This window comes from Bidens hawaiensis, unplaced genomic scaffold (genome assembly GCF_021521415.1).
Source record: "Bidens hawaiensis isolate Kalapana, Puna unplaced genomic scaffold, B.hawaiensis_p1.1 tig00012972_1, whole genome shotgun sequence".
NCBI classification, from domain to species: Eukaryota; Viridiplantae; Streptophyta; class Magnoliopsida; order Asterales; family Asteraceae; genus Bidens; species Bidens hawaiensis.
Window position 1 is genome coordinate 681,558 of NW_027492086.1, and position 13,973 is coordinate 695,530.

Sequence of the window (13,973 nt, forward strand, 5' to 3'; positions counted from 1 at the left end):
TCGGTCCTGACTTGGTTCCGGATCCACAGGTTATAGGCATCGCTAACTGGGGAGGTGATCACTGGATTTATATAAACCTGGTAGGGGATTTCCCAATGCCTAGGCCAAACCCTAATTGGGAAAGAAGCGCCGTACCGGCGGCGCTCGAATGGAAAACACGGTTCGGACAACGTTTGAAGGAGTACGAAGACATACGCCAGGGTTGGCGAAGGGAATCCTCAAACGTAGATCTAGACAGCTTATAGAAGACATTGTATCAATGGACAAAAAGTCTATAATAATAATAATAATAAATATCAAATAATAAATAATAAATAACAATAATTTTAATAATAATAAATAACAATAATTAATTAACAAACTAATATTAATATTAATAACTAAATAATATAAAAAAATAATAAAAATAATAATAATAATAGTAACAATAATAATAATAATAAATAATAATAACTAAATAACAAATTAATATTAATATTAATAACTAATAAATAATAAATACTAATAAATAATAATAATTAACTAAAAAATATAGGGCTAAGACGCCACGTATAGTATCAATGGACAAAATACTCTATAATAATAATAAATATTAAATAATAAATAATAAATAACAATAATTTAAATAATAATAAATAACAATAATTAAATAACAAACTAATATTAACATTAATAACTAAATAATATAAAATAATAATAATAATAATAACTAAATAACAAATTAATGTTATTATTAATAACTAATAAATAATAAATACTAATAAATAATGATAATTAAATAAAAATAATAGGCCTAAGACGTCACGTATAGGACTATACGTGGCGTCTAGGACCCCTTATATCAGCAGACGTCTGCTCAGCTACCAGACTTAGGCCTAAGACGCCACGTATAGGCCTATACGTGGCGTCTAGGACCCCTTATTATCAGCAGACGCTTGCTCAGTCGCAACACTTTCAAATTTCAAAACTCCCGCACGAACAACCGAGCATCCACACACGAGCCTATATCGAACGGCGACCGGAATACCAAGCGAGCCAACAAGATTTCACCTGACACCGACACCGACACGATATGGAGGTAATTTTTTGATATTATATTAGTGATGATGATTAGGTTAACATGATGATTAAGATGTGTTGTTGATGATGTGATGATGTTGATTATGTTGTTTGGATGGATAAAACTATTGGCCGGAGTCCGGCCGTCGGTTTACCTCGAGTGTCAGACGCGGCGTATAGGCCTATACGCCACGTCTGATATAATTTTTTTTTCTGTTTATTTTTATTAATAATAATAATAATATTATTAATATTAATATTATTATAAATATTATTATTAATATTTATTTTTAGTATTTATTATTATTATTAATATTTTTTTATAATAATTATTATTATAATTATTAATATTATTTGTTGTATTGCCAATCAGTATCATCATAATAGTATTCGGAATTAGTGAATTCATATCCACTAAAATTAAAGTCTTCATCTGAAATATAATCTTCATCAAAATCATAATCTGAATTAAAAGTTTGACTAATTTCTTCTGTTTGCATTATAAAAGTATTATTTATAAAATTAAAATCTAAGTATATTAAGTTATTAAAATCGTATTCATGTATATTAAATTTCTTCTGTTTGCATTATAAAAGTATTATTTATAAAATTAAAATCTAAGTATATTAAGTTATTAAAATCGTATTTCAGATGATTTTGATGAAGATTATATTTCAGATGAAGACTTTAATTTTAGTGGATATGAATTCACTAAAATTAAAGTCTTCATCTGAAATATAATCTTCATTAAAATCATAATCTGAATTAAAAGTTTGACTAATTTCTTCTGTTTGCATTATAAAAGTATTATTTATAAAATTAAAATCTAAGTATATTAAGTTATTAAAATCGTATTAATATACATGAATACGATTTTAATAACTTAATATACTTAGATTTTAATTTTATAAATAATACTTTTATAATGCAAACAGAAGAAATTAGTCAAACTTTTAATTCAGATTATGATTTTGATGAAGATTATATTTCAGATGAAGACTTTAATTTTAGTGGATATGAATTCACTAATTCCGAATAACTTACTTGAACTAATAATCTTAAATCGTTCATATTTTTCCGCTGGTACCTCTGAAATTGGTATCAGAGCCACGCAAATTTCTTTCGCGGGGGCTCTAGCCGATGAATTTAATATACATGAATACGATTTTAATAACTTAATATACTTAGATTTTAATTTTATAAATAATACTTTTATAATGCAAACAGAAGAAATTAGTCAAACTTTTAATTCAGATTATGATTTTGATGAAGATTATATTTCAGATGAAGACTTTAATTTTAGTGGATATGAATTCACTAATTCCGAATAACTTACTTGAACTAATAATCTTAAATCGTTCATATTTTTCCGCTGGTACCTCTGAAATTGGTATCAGAGCCACGCAAATTTCTTTCGCGGGGGCTCTAGCCGATGAATTTAATATACATGAATACGATTTTAATAACTTAATATACTTAGATTTTAATTTTATAAATAATACTTTTATAATGCAAACAGAAGAAATTAGTCAAACTTTTAATTCAGATTATGATTTTGATGAAGATTATATTTCAGATGAAGACCTTAATTTTAGTGGATATGAATTCACTAATTCCGAATACTATTATGATGATACTGATTGGCAATACCCTTCACCGTAATGGAAAATAATAGTTTTAATAAACTAAAAGAAACAGAAAACGCTTTAAAAATAGATAGAGATATGATAGAATTACAAAAAACAATTATATTTTATGGAGATAAAATAATTTTTAAATTAGATACGATTATAGATTTATTAGAAGCAGTGTTCCCAAATAGAAAAAACAAAATAACCCAAATAGATTTCAGGAACCTTTAGTTCAACTTTTACAAAATATGAAAATTCCTAAAGAATATAAAAGAAGTTAGAAATGAGCTCAGAAGACTCTGAAAGCGAAGTTTACGTATCTCCTGAAATAGAAAATTTAATAACAAAGATAGGGGATATGGAATTAAATGATAATTTTATAAATATAAAGGCTAATGAGGAAAACTTTAATATTAATGATACTAAACAAACAAGCTCAAGTACAAATCCTAAAATTCCAATAAGAGATGAAACCCGTAGGTCAGCACAAGGATATGCTGCTGTAAAATCAACAATAAAAAATGAAGATAATTATAAACCATACCAGAATATGAAAAATGAACCGATTAATCCCTTTGGAATATATTTAGACGTAGATTGTATAAAAAATACGGAAGAAGCAATAGATAAATGGGAAAAAGCTTTAAGAATAGCAGTTTCTGTTAATAGAATAGATATTGAAACACTTCAAGGATTCTTAGAAAGAACTTTAATAAATAGTGCTTTAAGATATTGGCAAAATTTACCTTTAGATATAAAGAGAACAATATTTGAACAAGATGAAATAATAGCAAACATAATAACAAGAGCAGTGGAAGCCTTTAGGTTAGAATTTTGTGGAGAAGAAAATATTATAAAAGACCCAGCAACTATCGAAAAATACTCAACAGCCTTAATAAGATTACAATTATGTGACATATGTGAAATAGATAGATATATTTGTGTATTTCAAGATTATTATTACCATATATATAATCAAGTACCGGATATGAATAGTTATTTAGCATAATTTTTTCAAAAATACCAGACCCTTGGGGACAAAGATTAATAAAAACTTATAATCCAGGAACAGCTGATACGTTAGGAAAAAGAATAACTCATGTTAGAGATAAATTAAGTGAATGGTGCGGAGATGCTATATTAGCTAAATTAAGCAAGGGATTAAAAAGAAAAATATCTTTACGTTGTAGTAGTCCAAAAATGCCTTTAATGATTGGATGTGATAGTTCATATTATTATGGAAAGATAAAAAGAAAATATAAGAAAAGAACTCATTTTAGAAAAAGGTATTTTAAAAAGCGTAAAACAAAATACTATAAGAGAAAGGGATATAAGAAGACGTTTAAGCCTACTTATAAAAGAAAACGAGGTCCTAAGGAATGTAAATGTTATTTCTGTCATGAAAAAGGTCATTATGCAAATGAATGTCCAAAAAAGTTTAAAAAGAATCTTAAAATATTTGAAATAGACGAGGATATAGGAAAAATGATCGAAGAAGGAGATTTTATACCAATAAATGATTTTCAAGAAATAGACTCTGATGAAAGTATATTTATTTTAACTGAAATAGAATATACGTCATCTGAAGATGAATAGATTGGATACAACCTCTAGTAGTAAAATAAATAATAACATAATCGATTGTCAAAATGAACAATTAGGAGAATATAAACAAGAAATTTTAATAGATAAGAAAAAGCTTAAGCAAATACAACATGTAAATTTTTCGTTATCAAACTATTCAGGATTTAAATTGAATACTTTACAAAGATTAGGAATAAGACCTAGAGATCATCATTTATATTATGGATTAAACATTCAAGAAAGGGCTTTAGATATTAATATAACATCCAATAAAGTTATGATACCTTTATTATCTAAAAAGGATATTCAAGAAAAAATACAAAAGGTAAGACCAGAAATAAGAAATACTTTAGGATGGGTTCACGTTGGAGCCATCCAAATAATAATAAAATCTACATTCAAAGAAGGTATAGATACTCCTATTGAATTAGCAATCATGGACAATAGGATCCAAAATAGAGAAGAAGCGTGTCTTGGAATATTAAGAGGAAATTTACAATATGGAAAACTTAAATTTAATATTTATCCAAGAATTTCCTATCATATTCAAGACAAGGATTTTGATAAAACGTTAAGTTTATTACAAGATTTTAAAAGAAAAGATTTCTTTAAACAACAAAACAGGCCATATTCTATTACATATGCTATCTCTTATGCAATATCGAATACTCATCATTTCGATTGTTTTAGTATAAAAGACACAATAGATTTTCCTTTTTTATTTAATGATGTGTGTCAGATACAAACGCCTACCTTACCTAAAATAGAAGAAATAGATTCAAGACCATTAAGTCTTGATTTACAAGATAAGCCGTTATTATTATCTAATAATGTTTCTTCTAGATTATCATTTTCTAATAAAAGTGTAATTAGTCACCCTTTAATAAGAGATACAAATTCTAATAGATTCTCTGACATAATTAAAGCAAAAGAAGATACTATAAAAAATTACAAAATACAAGGAGAATACTTTAATGGAAATAAATATTCTCATATAAACATTTTAATGGATACAGGTGCAAATGGAAACTATATAAATTTCAAACTTTGTAAGAATTTACAAAAATATCCATTAGACGAACCTCACCAGTATACTAATTTTAATGGTGAACTACATGAGATTAATAAAGCTGTGGAAACTATGATAAAATTTGGAGATGAAAAAATTCCATTAAGATTACTAATAAGTAATGAGGATGAAAACGACACATTAGAAATTATGTTAGGATTGACATTTTTAGAAAATGTTAAACCATATCAGATAACCTCCTACGGGTTAAAAATAACACGATATGATAAACTAATATATATACCAAAATGACAAGCCCTAGAAGTATTAATATTCCAATAGGAATCACTTATAAAGATTATAAAGCAGAGTATTTTGCAGCTTACATAGATAGTGGTTCAGGATTAAGTATTTGTAAACCAGAATACTTTCCAGAAGAATACCATGAGGATTTAACACCTTGTAATGGTATTAGTTTTTCTAAGGATATAGTCTCTTTAAGAAGAGGAATAAGAAATCCAATAATATTGTTAGGATCATATCTAGTTAAATGTCCTTCATTCTACTTTTATGATTCAGGATCAGACGTATTATTAGGAAGTGATTTTTTAGAAAGATTTAATAAGATAACTTTTGATATAATAGCATATCAAATAATATTAAAAACACCATGCCACCACTTAATAGTTGTTAAAAGAATAAAAATGCATACGGAAGAAAATTTCCAATTAATTTTACAAAACGCGTCAGCAAGCGTGGTGATATAGGCTACAAACCAAACCCAAAACTTGAAAAAGGAATCCTGATTTTACAATGTTACCCAGAAAAACCATTAGACTATCAAGTAAATCTAAGAAATTTAGATATCCATATTGAAAATATAAAGCATAAGCTTAAACAATGTTATACAGATAATCCATTACAATTTTGGAATAAAAATCATATAACAACAAAATTAGAAATGAAAGATAAAGATAAGGAAATAAGAATAAAGCCCATGAGATATAATCCAGAAGACCAAAAAGAATTTAGCACCCAATTAAAAGAACTTTTAGATTTGAGATTAATTAGAGCTAGCCACAGCCCACATAGTTCTCCTGCATTCCTGGTAAGAAAACATGCAGAAATAATAAGGGGAAAACCTAGAATGGTAATAAACTATAAAAAATTAAATGATAATACTGTTTTTGATGGATATTTCTTACCTCATAAAGAAAGTTTAAAAAACTGGACTAGAAATAAAAAGATATTTTCTAAGTTTGATTGTAAAAGTGGATTTTGGCAAATAAAAACGCATCCTGATAGTATTAGTTATACCGCATTCTCCACCCCTCAAGGTCAGTATGAATGGCTTGTGATGCCTTTTGGATTAAAAAATGCACCACAGATTTTTCAAAGAAAAATGGATACTATATTCAAAAATTACGATTTTATTTTTGTTTATATTGATGACATTTTAATATTATCTGATAATATCAATAATCATTTAAAACATCTTGATATACTTATAAAACATGGTTTAGCCCTATCTGAACGAAAAACTAGCTTACTAAAAGATAATATTGATTTTTTAGGAATGAAAATAGATGGTAAAGGAATAGAACTCCGGAGCCATATTCTTGAAAAAATTATATCCTTTCCTAATAAATTAATAGATAAAAAGCAAGTACAAAGTTTTCTTTGTATATTGAATTATGCTTCAGATTTTATTAAAAATCTCGCAGATATAAGAAAGCCTTTTCAAAACCTATTAAAGAAAGATAAGATATTTAGTTTTGATAAAAGCTTAGAAGACCAAGTGAAAAATATAAAAGAATATTGTAGGAACTTACCAAAATTACAATTACCTAAAGAAAACGATGATTTGATATTAGAAACAGATGCTTCAGAATATTATTGGAGTGGGATACTTAAAAAAATAGACTATGACTCCGAAAATAAAAAAGTTGGTGAAAGCATTTGTAGATACTGTTCAGGCACTTTTAGTGACACTGAAACAAGATATCATATTAACGAAAAAGCGCTATTAGCAGTTGTAAAAAGTTGTCAAAAGCTTTATTATTTTCTATTACCAGTTAGATTTTTACTAAGAACTGATAATACACAAGTAAAAGCTTTTATAAAAAACAATTTGCCCTCTAAACCTGAGTATAAAAGGTTAATTAGATGGCAAACTTTACTATCCGAATATAATTTTAATATAGAAATAATTAAATCTGATAAAAATGTATTAGCAGATTTTTTAACCAGAGATGGAAGATCATGAGATAGCCCAAAAAATGGATAAGCATATTGAAGACATGGATAGGCAGGTGGTGTCTATAAAAGATATAATGAAAGATATGAAAGAGATGCTAAGTTATTTTAGCACTCTCCCTGAACAGGTCTCAGACCTAAAAGATTTGATCACAAGAAATTGTCTTCTTATAGACTCAAAAATAGTCTTTTATGAATATGATAGCATGATATTGAAATCTTTGGTAAAGCACCAAATAAAAGAAAGAGTGGATTTATCTCCTATATATAAGGAGGTGAAAATAGAAAAAAGAGATATCCCGTCATCTTCAAAGGGAGTTCAAACAATAGATCTTACTTCTGATCAAGATGAACCTAAAGAAAAACATTTTAATTTTAAACCACATTCTGGACAGACTTCAAATTTTGATAATACTTTCCAAAGGATACCAACTCAACAAGATCTTGTTGAGCAACAGTGGTTTAAAATGAGAGATTTATATAACCTTAAAAATACAGATATAAGATATGTTGATTGTACTGGGGTTTACCCCAGAATTAATTACTTACAAGGTAATTCCCCTGAAGAAATAAGATACTGGTATGATTTTGGATCAATAAATTCAATATATCTTACATCACCAAATTTCCCAGAAATTTCCTTTTTACCAAAATGGGTTAGGGACGGAGTAAGGGACAGTTATCCATATAACTCTACTATTACTCCAAGTGATGTTATGGTGTTAAAACTATTTTCTGCAGGGCCTGATTTTTATAAAAACAATAATTACCCTGCATATCATCTGATTATAATAAAAAAGGTTCATGCATCTCTTTCTTACAATATAGAGACAGAAAGATTAAAAACTTTTCAAAGTTTAATGAAAATGATATTCATAACAGAAGAGCACTTGGTATGAAGATAGTTCTTTGTACTTTAGAAAATATTTTTAAAAGATAATTTAGAACTTATGGAGGAAGTAAGATGCATTCCTCTGTTATGATAGCTCCAGCAAGGAGAACTCCTCCAGCAGCTAAAAAATATATAGAGGATAAAATCAGATTTTTGGATACTGGTGTTATAGCATCAAGTCCTCAAGCTCAATATAAACTGTACTTAACCAGAAAACATCAACACAATGTTTGTCCAGCTTGTTCTAAGAAAAAGGACAATATGATTATTGATTCTCCTAAAGAGAGTCAAACATCATCTGAAGATTAAGATTTTAATTAATCTTATAAAAATAAGATTTCATAAATTAATGATTTAATAAATAATGGATAAACTCTCATGAGATACATACAAAAGTTGGAATGCATGGATCATATAAATCCAAATGTTAGAGTTCCCATAGGGAACATGGATGCAAGAGAAAAGAAAAGCCAAAGTTCAAGTTTCCATGAGGAATCTCAACAACAAATTCAATGATCTGACAATGGAGAATTTCAAGAAAAAGAATATCACATGGAAACAAGATATAGATGACAAAGTGGTGAAGTCTATCTAAAGGGATAAGGGGCCTATATAAGAAGAAAAAGAAGGAAGAAGAAGATCATCGGGCCTGGAACAAAATTTCAAAAAAGTGTTTAAGCTTTCATGTATTAAAAAAAAAGAGTGTTTGTATTTACTTATGTACTTTCTTTCACATCTTCATTGTAAAATACCCATCATGAAATAAAAACTTTCACTTTCCTTATAATACCTTTGAGTGTTCTTCCTATTTAGAAGTATTTCTCTTTTAAAAAGAGGAAATCTCCAACTACGAACTGTTCCTTTTTACCATACACCGGAAGTAGGAAACGAAACCTGGTTGAGCTGAATATTGCTGAAGGAGCCAGAGAGGAGTTACCTAAGGCTACTTAGGTTTGGTCTGGAATAACCTAGTAAAAAGACTCCTGGTGTAACCCGGCGATATCTTGGTCAAAACGGGAAAAAGGTACGGAAGCATGTTGGACCCTTGTTCTTTTTAATTTTAAAATACTTTTAAATATTTGAATCTCTTGGGTCTTATAAGGAAAATTCTCATAATTAATTTGAAACAGAGATATAAATACTTGCCTTAATAATTTTAAATTACACTTAAAAATAATCCCTATGTGTTTAAATTTTGCATACTTATTAAATATTTGTTATAATATGTGGTTTATAAAATTCATAAGTTTCTTAAACTTAGATATAATCTTAAATTTCATGGATAATAACTTACTTGAACTAATAATCTTAAATCGTTCATATTTTTCCGCTGGTACCTCTGAAATTGGTATCAGAGCCACGCAAATTTCTTTCGCGGGGGCTCTAGCCGATGAATTTAATATACATGAATACGATTTTAATAACTTAATATACTTAGATTTTAATTTTATAAATAATACTTTTATAATGCAAACAGAAGAAATTAGTATATTATTAATAATATTTATTATTAGTATTTATTGTTATTATTAATATTTTTATTATAATTATTATTATTATTTGTTATAAATATTATTAATAATATTTATTATTAGTATTTATTGTTATTATTAATATTTTTATTATAATTATTATTAGTATTTGTTGTAAATATTATTATAAATATTATTATTAATATTTATTAGTATTTATTGTTATTATTGTAATTGTTATTGTTTTAATAATTATTGTTATTATTTTTTATTATTATAGTTTGTGGACGACGAGATTGAGCACGAGCTCTAGCAGCTCGGGCAGGGCGATGGGCGGGGCCGCGGACTCCCCGAGGACAACAACGTGTTGCTCACCTACCCTCATGTGCAGTTCGCTGAGGGTTTGGACGCCCACACACGATACATTCGCCTACGCCAGATGCACCCGTTTCCCAGCACGATTATTTCCTGGTCGGTTTTGGAGTCCTGTGACGCGCACCAGCGGGCGGCTGAGTACATTGGACAGGATACGCCCTGGAGCCGATGCTTCAGTATGCCACTATCAGCTCACCGGGAGCTGACACTGGAGGTTTACTCCACGATACGCTTTACGTAAGTTTACTCCACATTGTTATGTTTTTAACATATTATATTATATTATATTATATTATATTATATTATATTATATTATATTATATTATATTATATTATATTATTGCAGGCCCCGTGCGCCTGGTACGCCAGAGATTGAGATGAGGGTGGCAGGCGCCGATACGACACAGTCGGAGGTTGACTTCCGCATATTCAGGCATGACGTCCATCTCTCGATGGAGGAGTTCGCGATTGCTCAGGGCTTATACACCGCACAGGAGGTACGCAGCCCGATATACACGGAAAGCATCCACAAGATGCCGGAGGATGAGCTGCGGGTATGGTGGCGGGCCATCAGCGATCACGACTTCGGGGATAAGACCTTGGGCACCAGTTCCAAGGTCTCGTCTATTAGGGACCCGCTGCATAGGTACGTTCTTAAAATGTATTCTATTGTTTAATATAATATAATATAATATAATATAATATAATATAATATAATATAATATAATATAATATAATATAATATAATATAATATAATATAATATAATATAATATAATATAATATAATATAATATAATATAATATAATATAATTATTATTATTATTATTGTTAATAAATTATATTATCTTATATTACACGGGTACCTTCACAGGCTGATTGCGATGTCCATTGCGGGTCGCAATCAGAGCGCGGATCACTGCAGCCTACGCGACCTGTTTTTTGAGGTGTCTGCTGACTCACAGGCACTGCAATCTCGCTAGGGGGTTTGCAGACTATTTTGTCGCCTACCAGTTCAGGTAGGGACGAGGGTCCTTGATGGGTGGCGGGTACGTCACCAGCTTGCGATATCTCTGGGCCATGGAGACCTGGTGGACGGCCTGCGTATCACTCCGACCCCTCACTGCCTGCTGGACTGCCAACGTTGCGGCGGCATGCACATTGTGCGTTTGTTCCCCGGCCCCATGGCTCGCAGGACCGACTGGTGGCCGGGGCGGGGGCACGTGCTCCTTACGTCCCGGTGCCTTTAGTCGAGCCTCCCCCGATCGCGGCACCGGAGGTGGAGTTTGTCTATGAGCCTGTCGACGCGGGGGAGAGGGCCGGGAGGGATTCGGAAGACGGTGGTGCCGGACGTGAGGATCCGGGCGCATCTCAGGTACGTTTTAATATATTATCGTTTATCGTTTCTTTTAATTCGACTTCGTATTAAACGTATTTCTGTGGTTTTGTTGTTAGGGGCCGACGCAACACGTTCCACGCACATATCGCGCGGTGCGTCTGGGTCCCGCCACCGACGCTTGGTTGGAGGCCCTAGAGTTGGAGATGAGGCGGATGTCGCGCCAGACGGACTGGCGGATGAGCCAGATGTCGCGCCAGATCGACTGGCTTGTTGCCAGTCGGGTAACGGAGCTGTCTGGACAGCAGTACACCGTGCCACCGCCACCACCCCCCAGTTTTGACCACGAGGTGAGCACGTCTGGCGTGAGATGCGGACGGGGCGACGACGTGGATGCCCCGGACGGTTCGGGGCCGAGGCGCAGGGGAGAGGACGACGCCAACGTTAGCGACGCGTTCGGGGGGCTCGTGGGCCACGACGATGACATGGGCGTGGACATGGGGGACTTCACGTAGATTTTATGTTTTAGTTGTCGTATTTTCTTTTATTTGTACAGATTTAACAATGATTTTTGGTATATATATGTGTTAACTGTTTTTCACCGAAAGGATATTAAATAATAAATAAATAATTAATTAATATATAATAATAATAATAATAACAACAACAAAATAACAAAGAAAAAAATAAAAAAAAAACATAATAAGACAAAATTGGTTGGATTTTCTAGGAACACCGGCCTATACGCCGCGTATAGACCTATACAAGGCGTATAAGCTGGTGTTTTAGCAATTGGGCGGTGTCCCTAGAAAATCCGATAAGAATCCCATATTTACACTGGTCAACGTATCAAATCAACTATTCAAAGCATAGAGATGTCACATCAATAATTAGAAAAAAGGCACCTCCACCTCTTTCTTGTTTTTTTTTGAACGATCAATCAATAATAAAACGAAAAAATTTATGACGAAATAACAAGAAGCTATCTCGCCTAGTTACACCACCAAAGTTACAAATAAAGGAAGCCCATGCCACCAATAAAAAGATTATATATTTTCAATATCAAATCTCCGCCACTTCTCCCATGAAATACGTGTATTCTTCGACCTATTACGAACCCAAAGGAAACTCCTCACTCTTATTTCTCCAATAAGATTGCATCGGTTCACTGGTTTCCGCTCGAACACCGCTGCATTTCTAGCCTTCCAAATACACCATACTGTCGTTAGACAAACCGCCTGAAAAATCTTCGCTTTCTGTTTAGAGAAGTGACAATATTTATATAATTCTAACACATCACGAGTGGAAAAAGCATATATCACCGGCACCTTACACCAATTAGCTATTCCATTCCAAAGGGCCTGGGCAAATCTACATGACCCTAAAAGGTGTTCCGCCGTTTCCTCCGCATCACCACATACCGGGCACCAAATGGACTCCAAATTGACATTTCTCTTAGTCAAAGCCATCAAAACCGGTATCCTTTCTATTTCCGCCCTCCAAGCTAAAATCCCAACTTTTTTTGGAACAAAGTTATTCCACTCGATTAGATAGCCAATGTCGCTACCTACTATCGCCTCCATCTTTGCTTTAAAACTTTTCACAGAAAAAAATTTTTCTTCATCAAAACTCCGTACGAACCGGTCAACACCCGAAACAAGTCGAACAGGTTGACATGCCAATAACAAGCCTCTCAATTCCTCAATTTCCACCTGGCAAGTTGGGACTCTAAACCAAACCCACTGTCCACATATCTCACCGTCATGCATTATCAACCTATCCGACACACTACACCATTTTTGGGTCTCGAGTTGAAATAACAACGGAAACCGAACATGGAAAGATGAATCCCCACACCAGTGGTCAATCCAAAATAAAGTGTTATTCCCCTCCTTTACTTCTCGCCGAAAACCGTTCTCAAGATCTAACCCAAGTTCTTTCAACCCTTTTGAGATGTTAACAATATGTTTCCAAGGACCTGGAAGCACCATACTCGCTGGAATACAAGACCATGACCTCTCCAAATGGTGAAATGCCCAAATGATTTTTCTCCACAAGCCATTTTTCTCGTTTCCAAACCTCCACCACCATTTTGCAAGTAACGAGAAATTAGAGTCGCGAAGCGACCCTATGCCAAGACCCCCACTTTTAACCGGAGCTGTAACTTTTGACCTTAGAACCCAATTTATCTTTACTTCATCCTCGGACCCTCCCCAAAAAAATATGCGTCTAATTCTATCCAATTTTTCCACCACCCCATCGAGGCCTTATACAATGAAAAATAATACGTTGGAAGAGAATTAAGTATAGCCTTTATAGCCGTGGACTCTCCCACCTATAGACATTTTTTTCGCCTTCCA

General features: G+C 31.9%; 1 protein-coding gene across 1 annotated transcript; it reads right to left on the reverse strand.

The window, feature by feature from the left end:
- Window positions 1–12,659: 12,659 nt before the first annotated feature.
- Window positions 12,660–13,604, reverse strand: LOC143542784 (uncharacterized). Its single transcript, XM_077035292.1, has one exon. The coding sequence runs from the start codon at window positions 13,602–13,604 to the stop codon at window positions 12,660–12,662; it is 945 nt and encodes a 314-aa protein (XP_076891407.1).
- Window positions 13,605–13,973: the final 369 nt, after the last annotated feature.

Excerpts from the sequence above, each read along its gene's own strand:
- LOC143542784 (XM_077035292.1), bottom strand. The coding sequence starts at position 13,604 with ATGGTGCTTCCAGGTCCTTGGAAACATATTGTTAACATCTCAAAAGGG.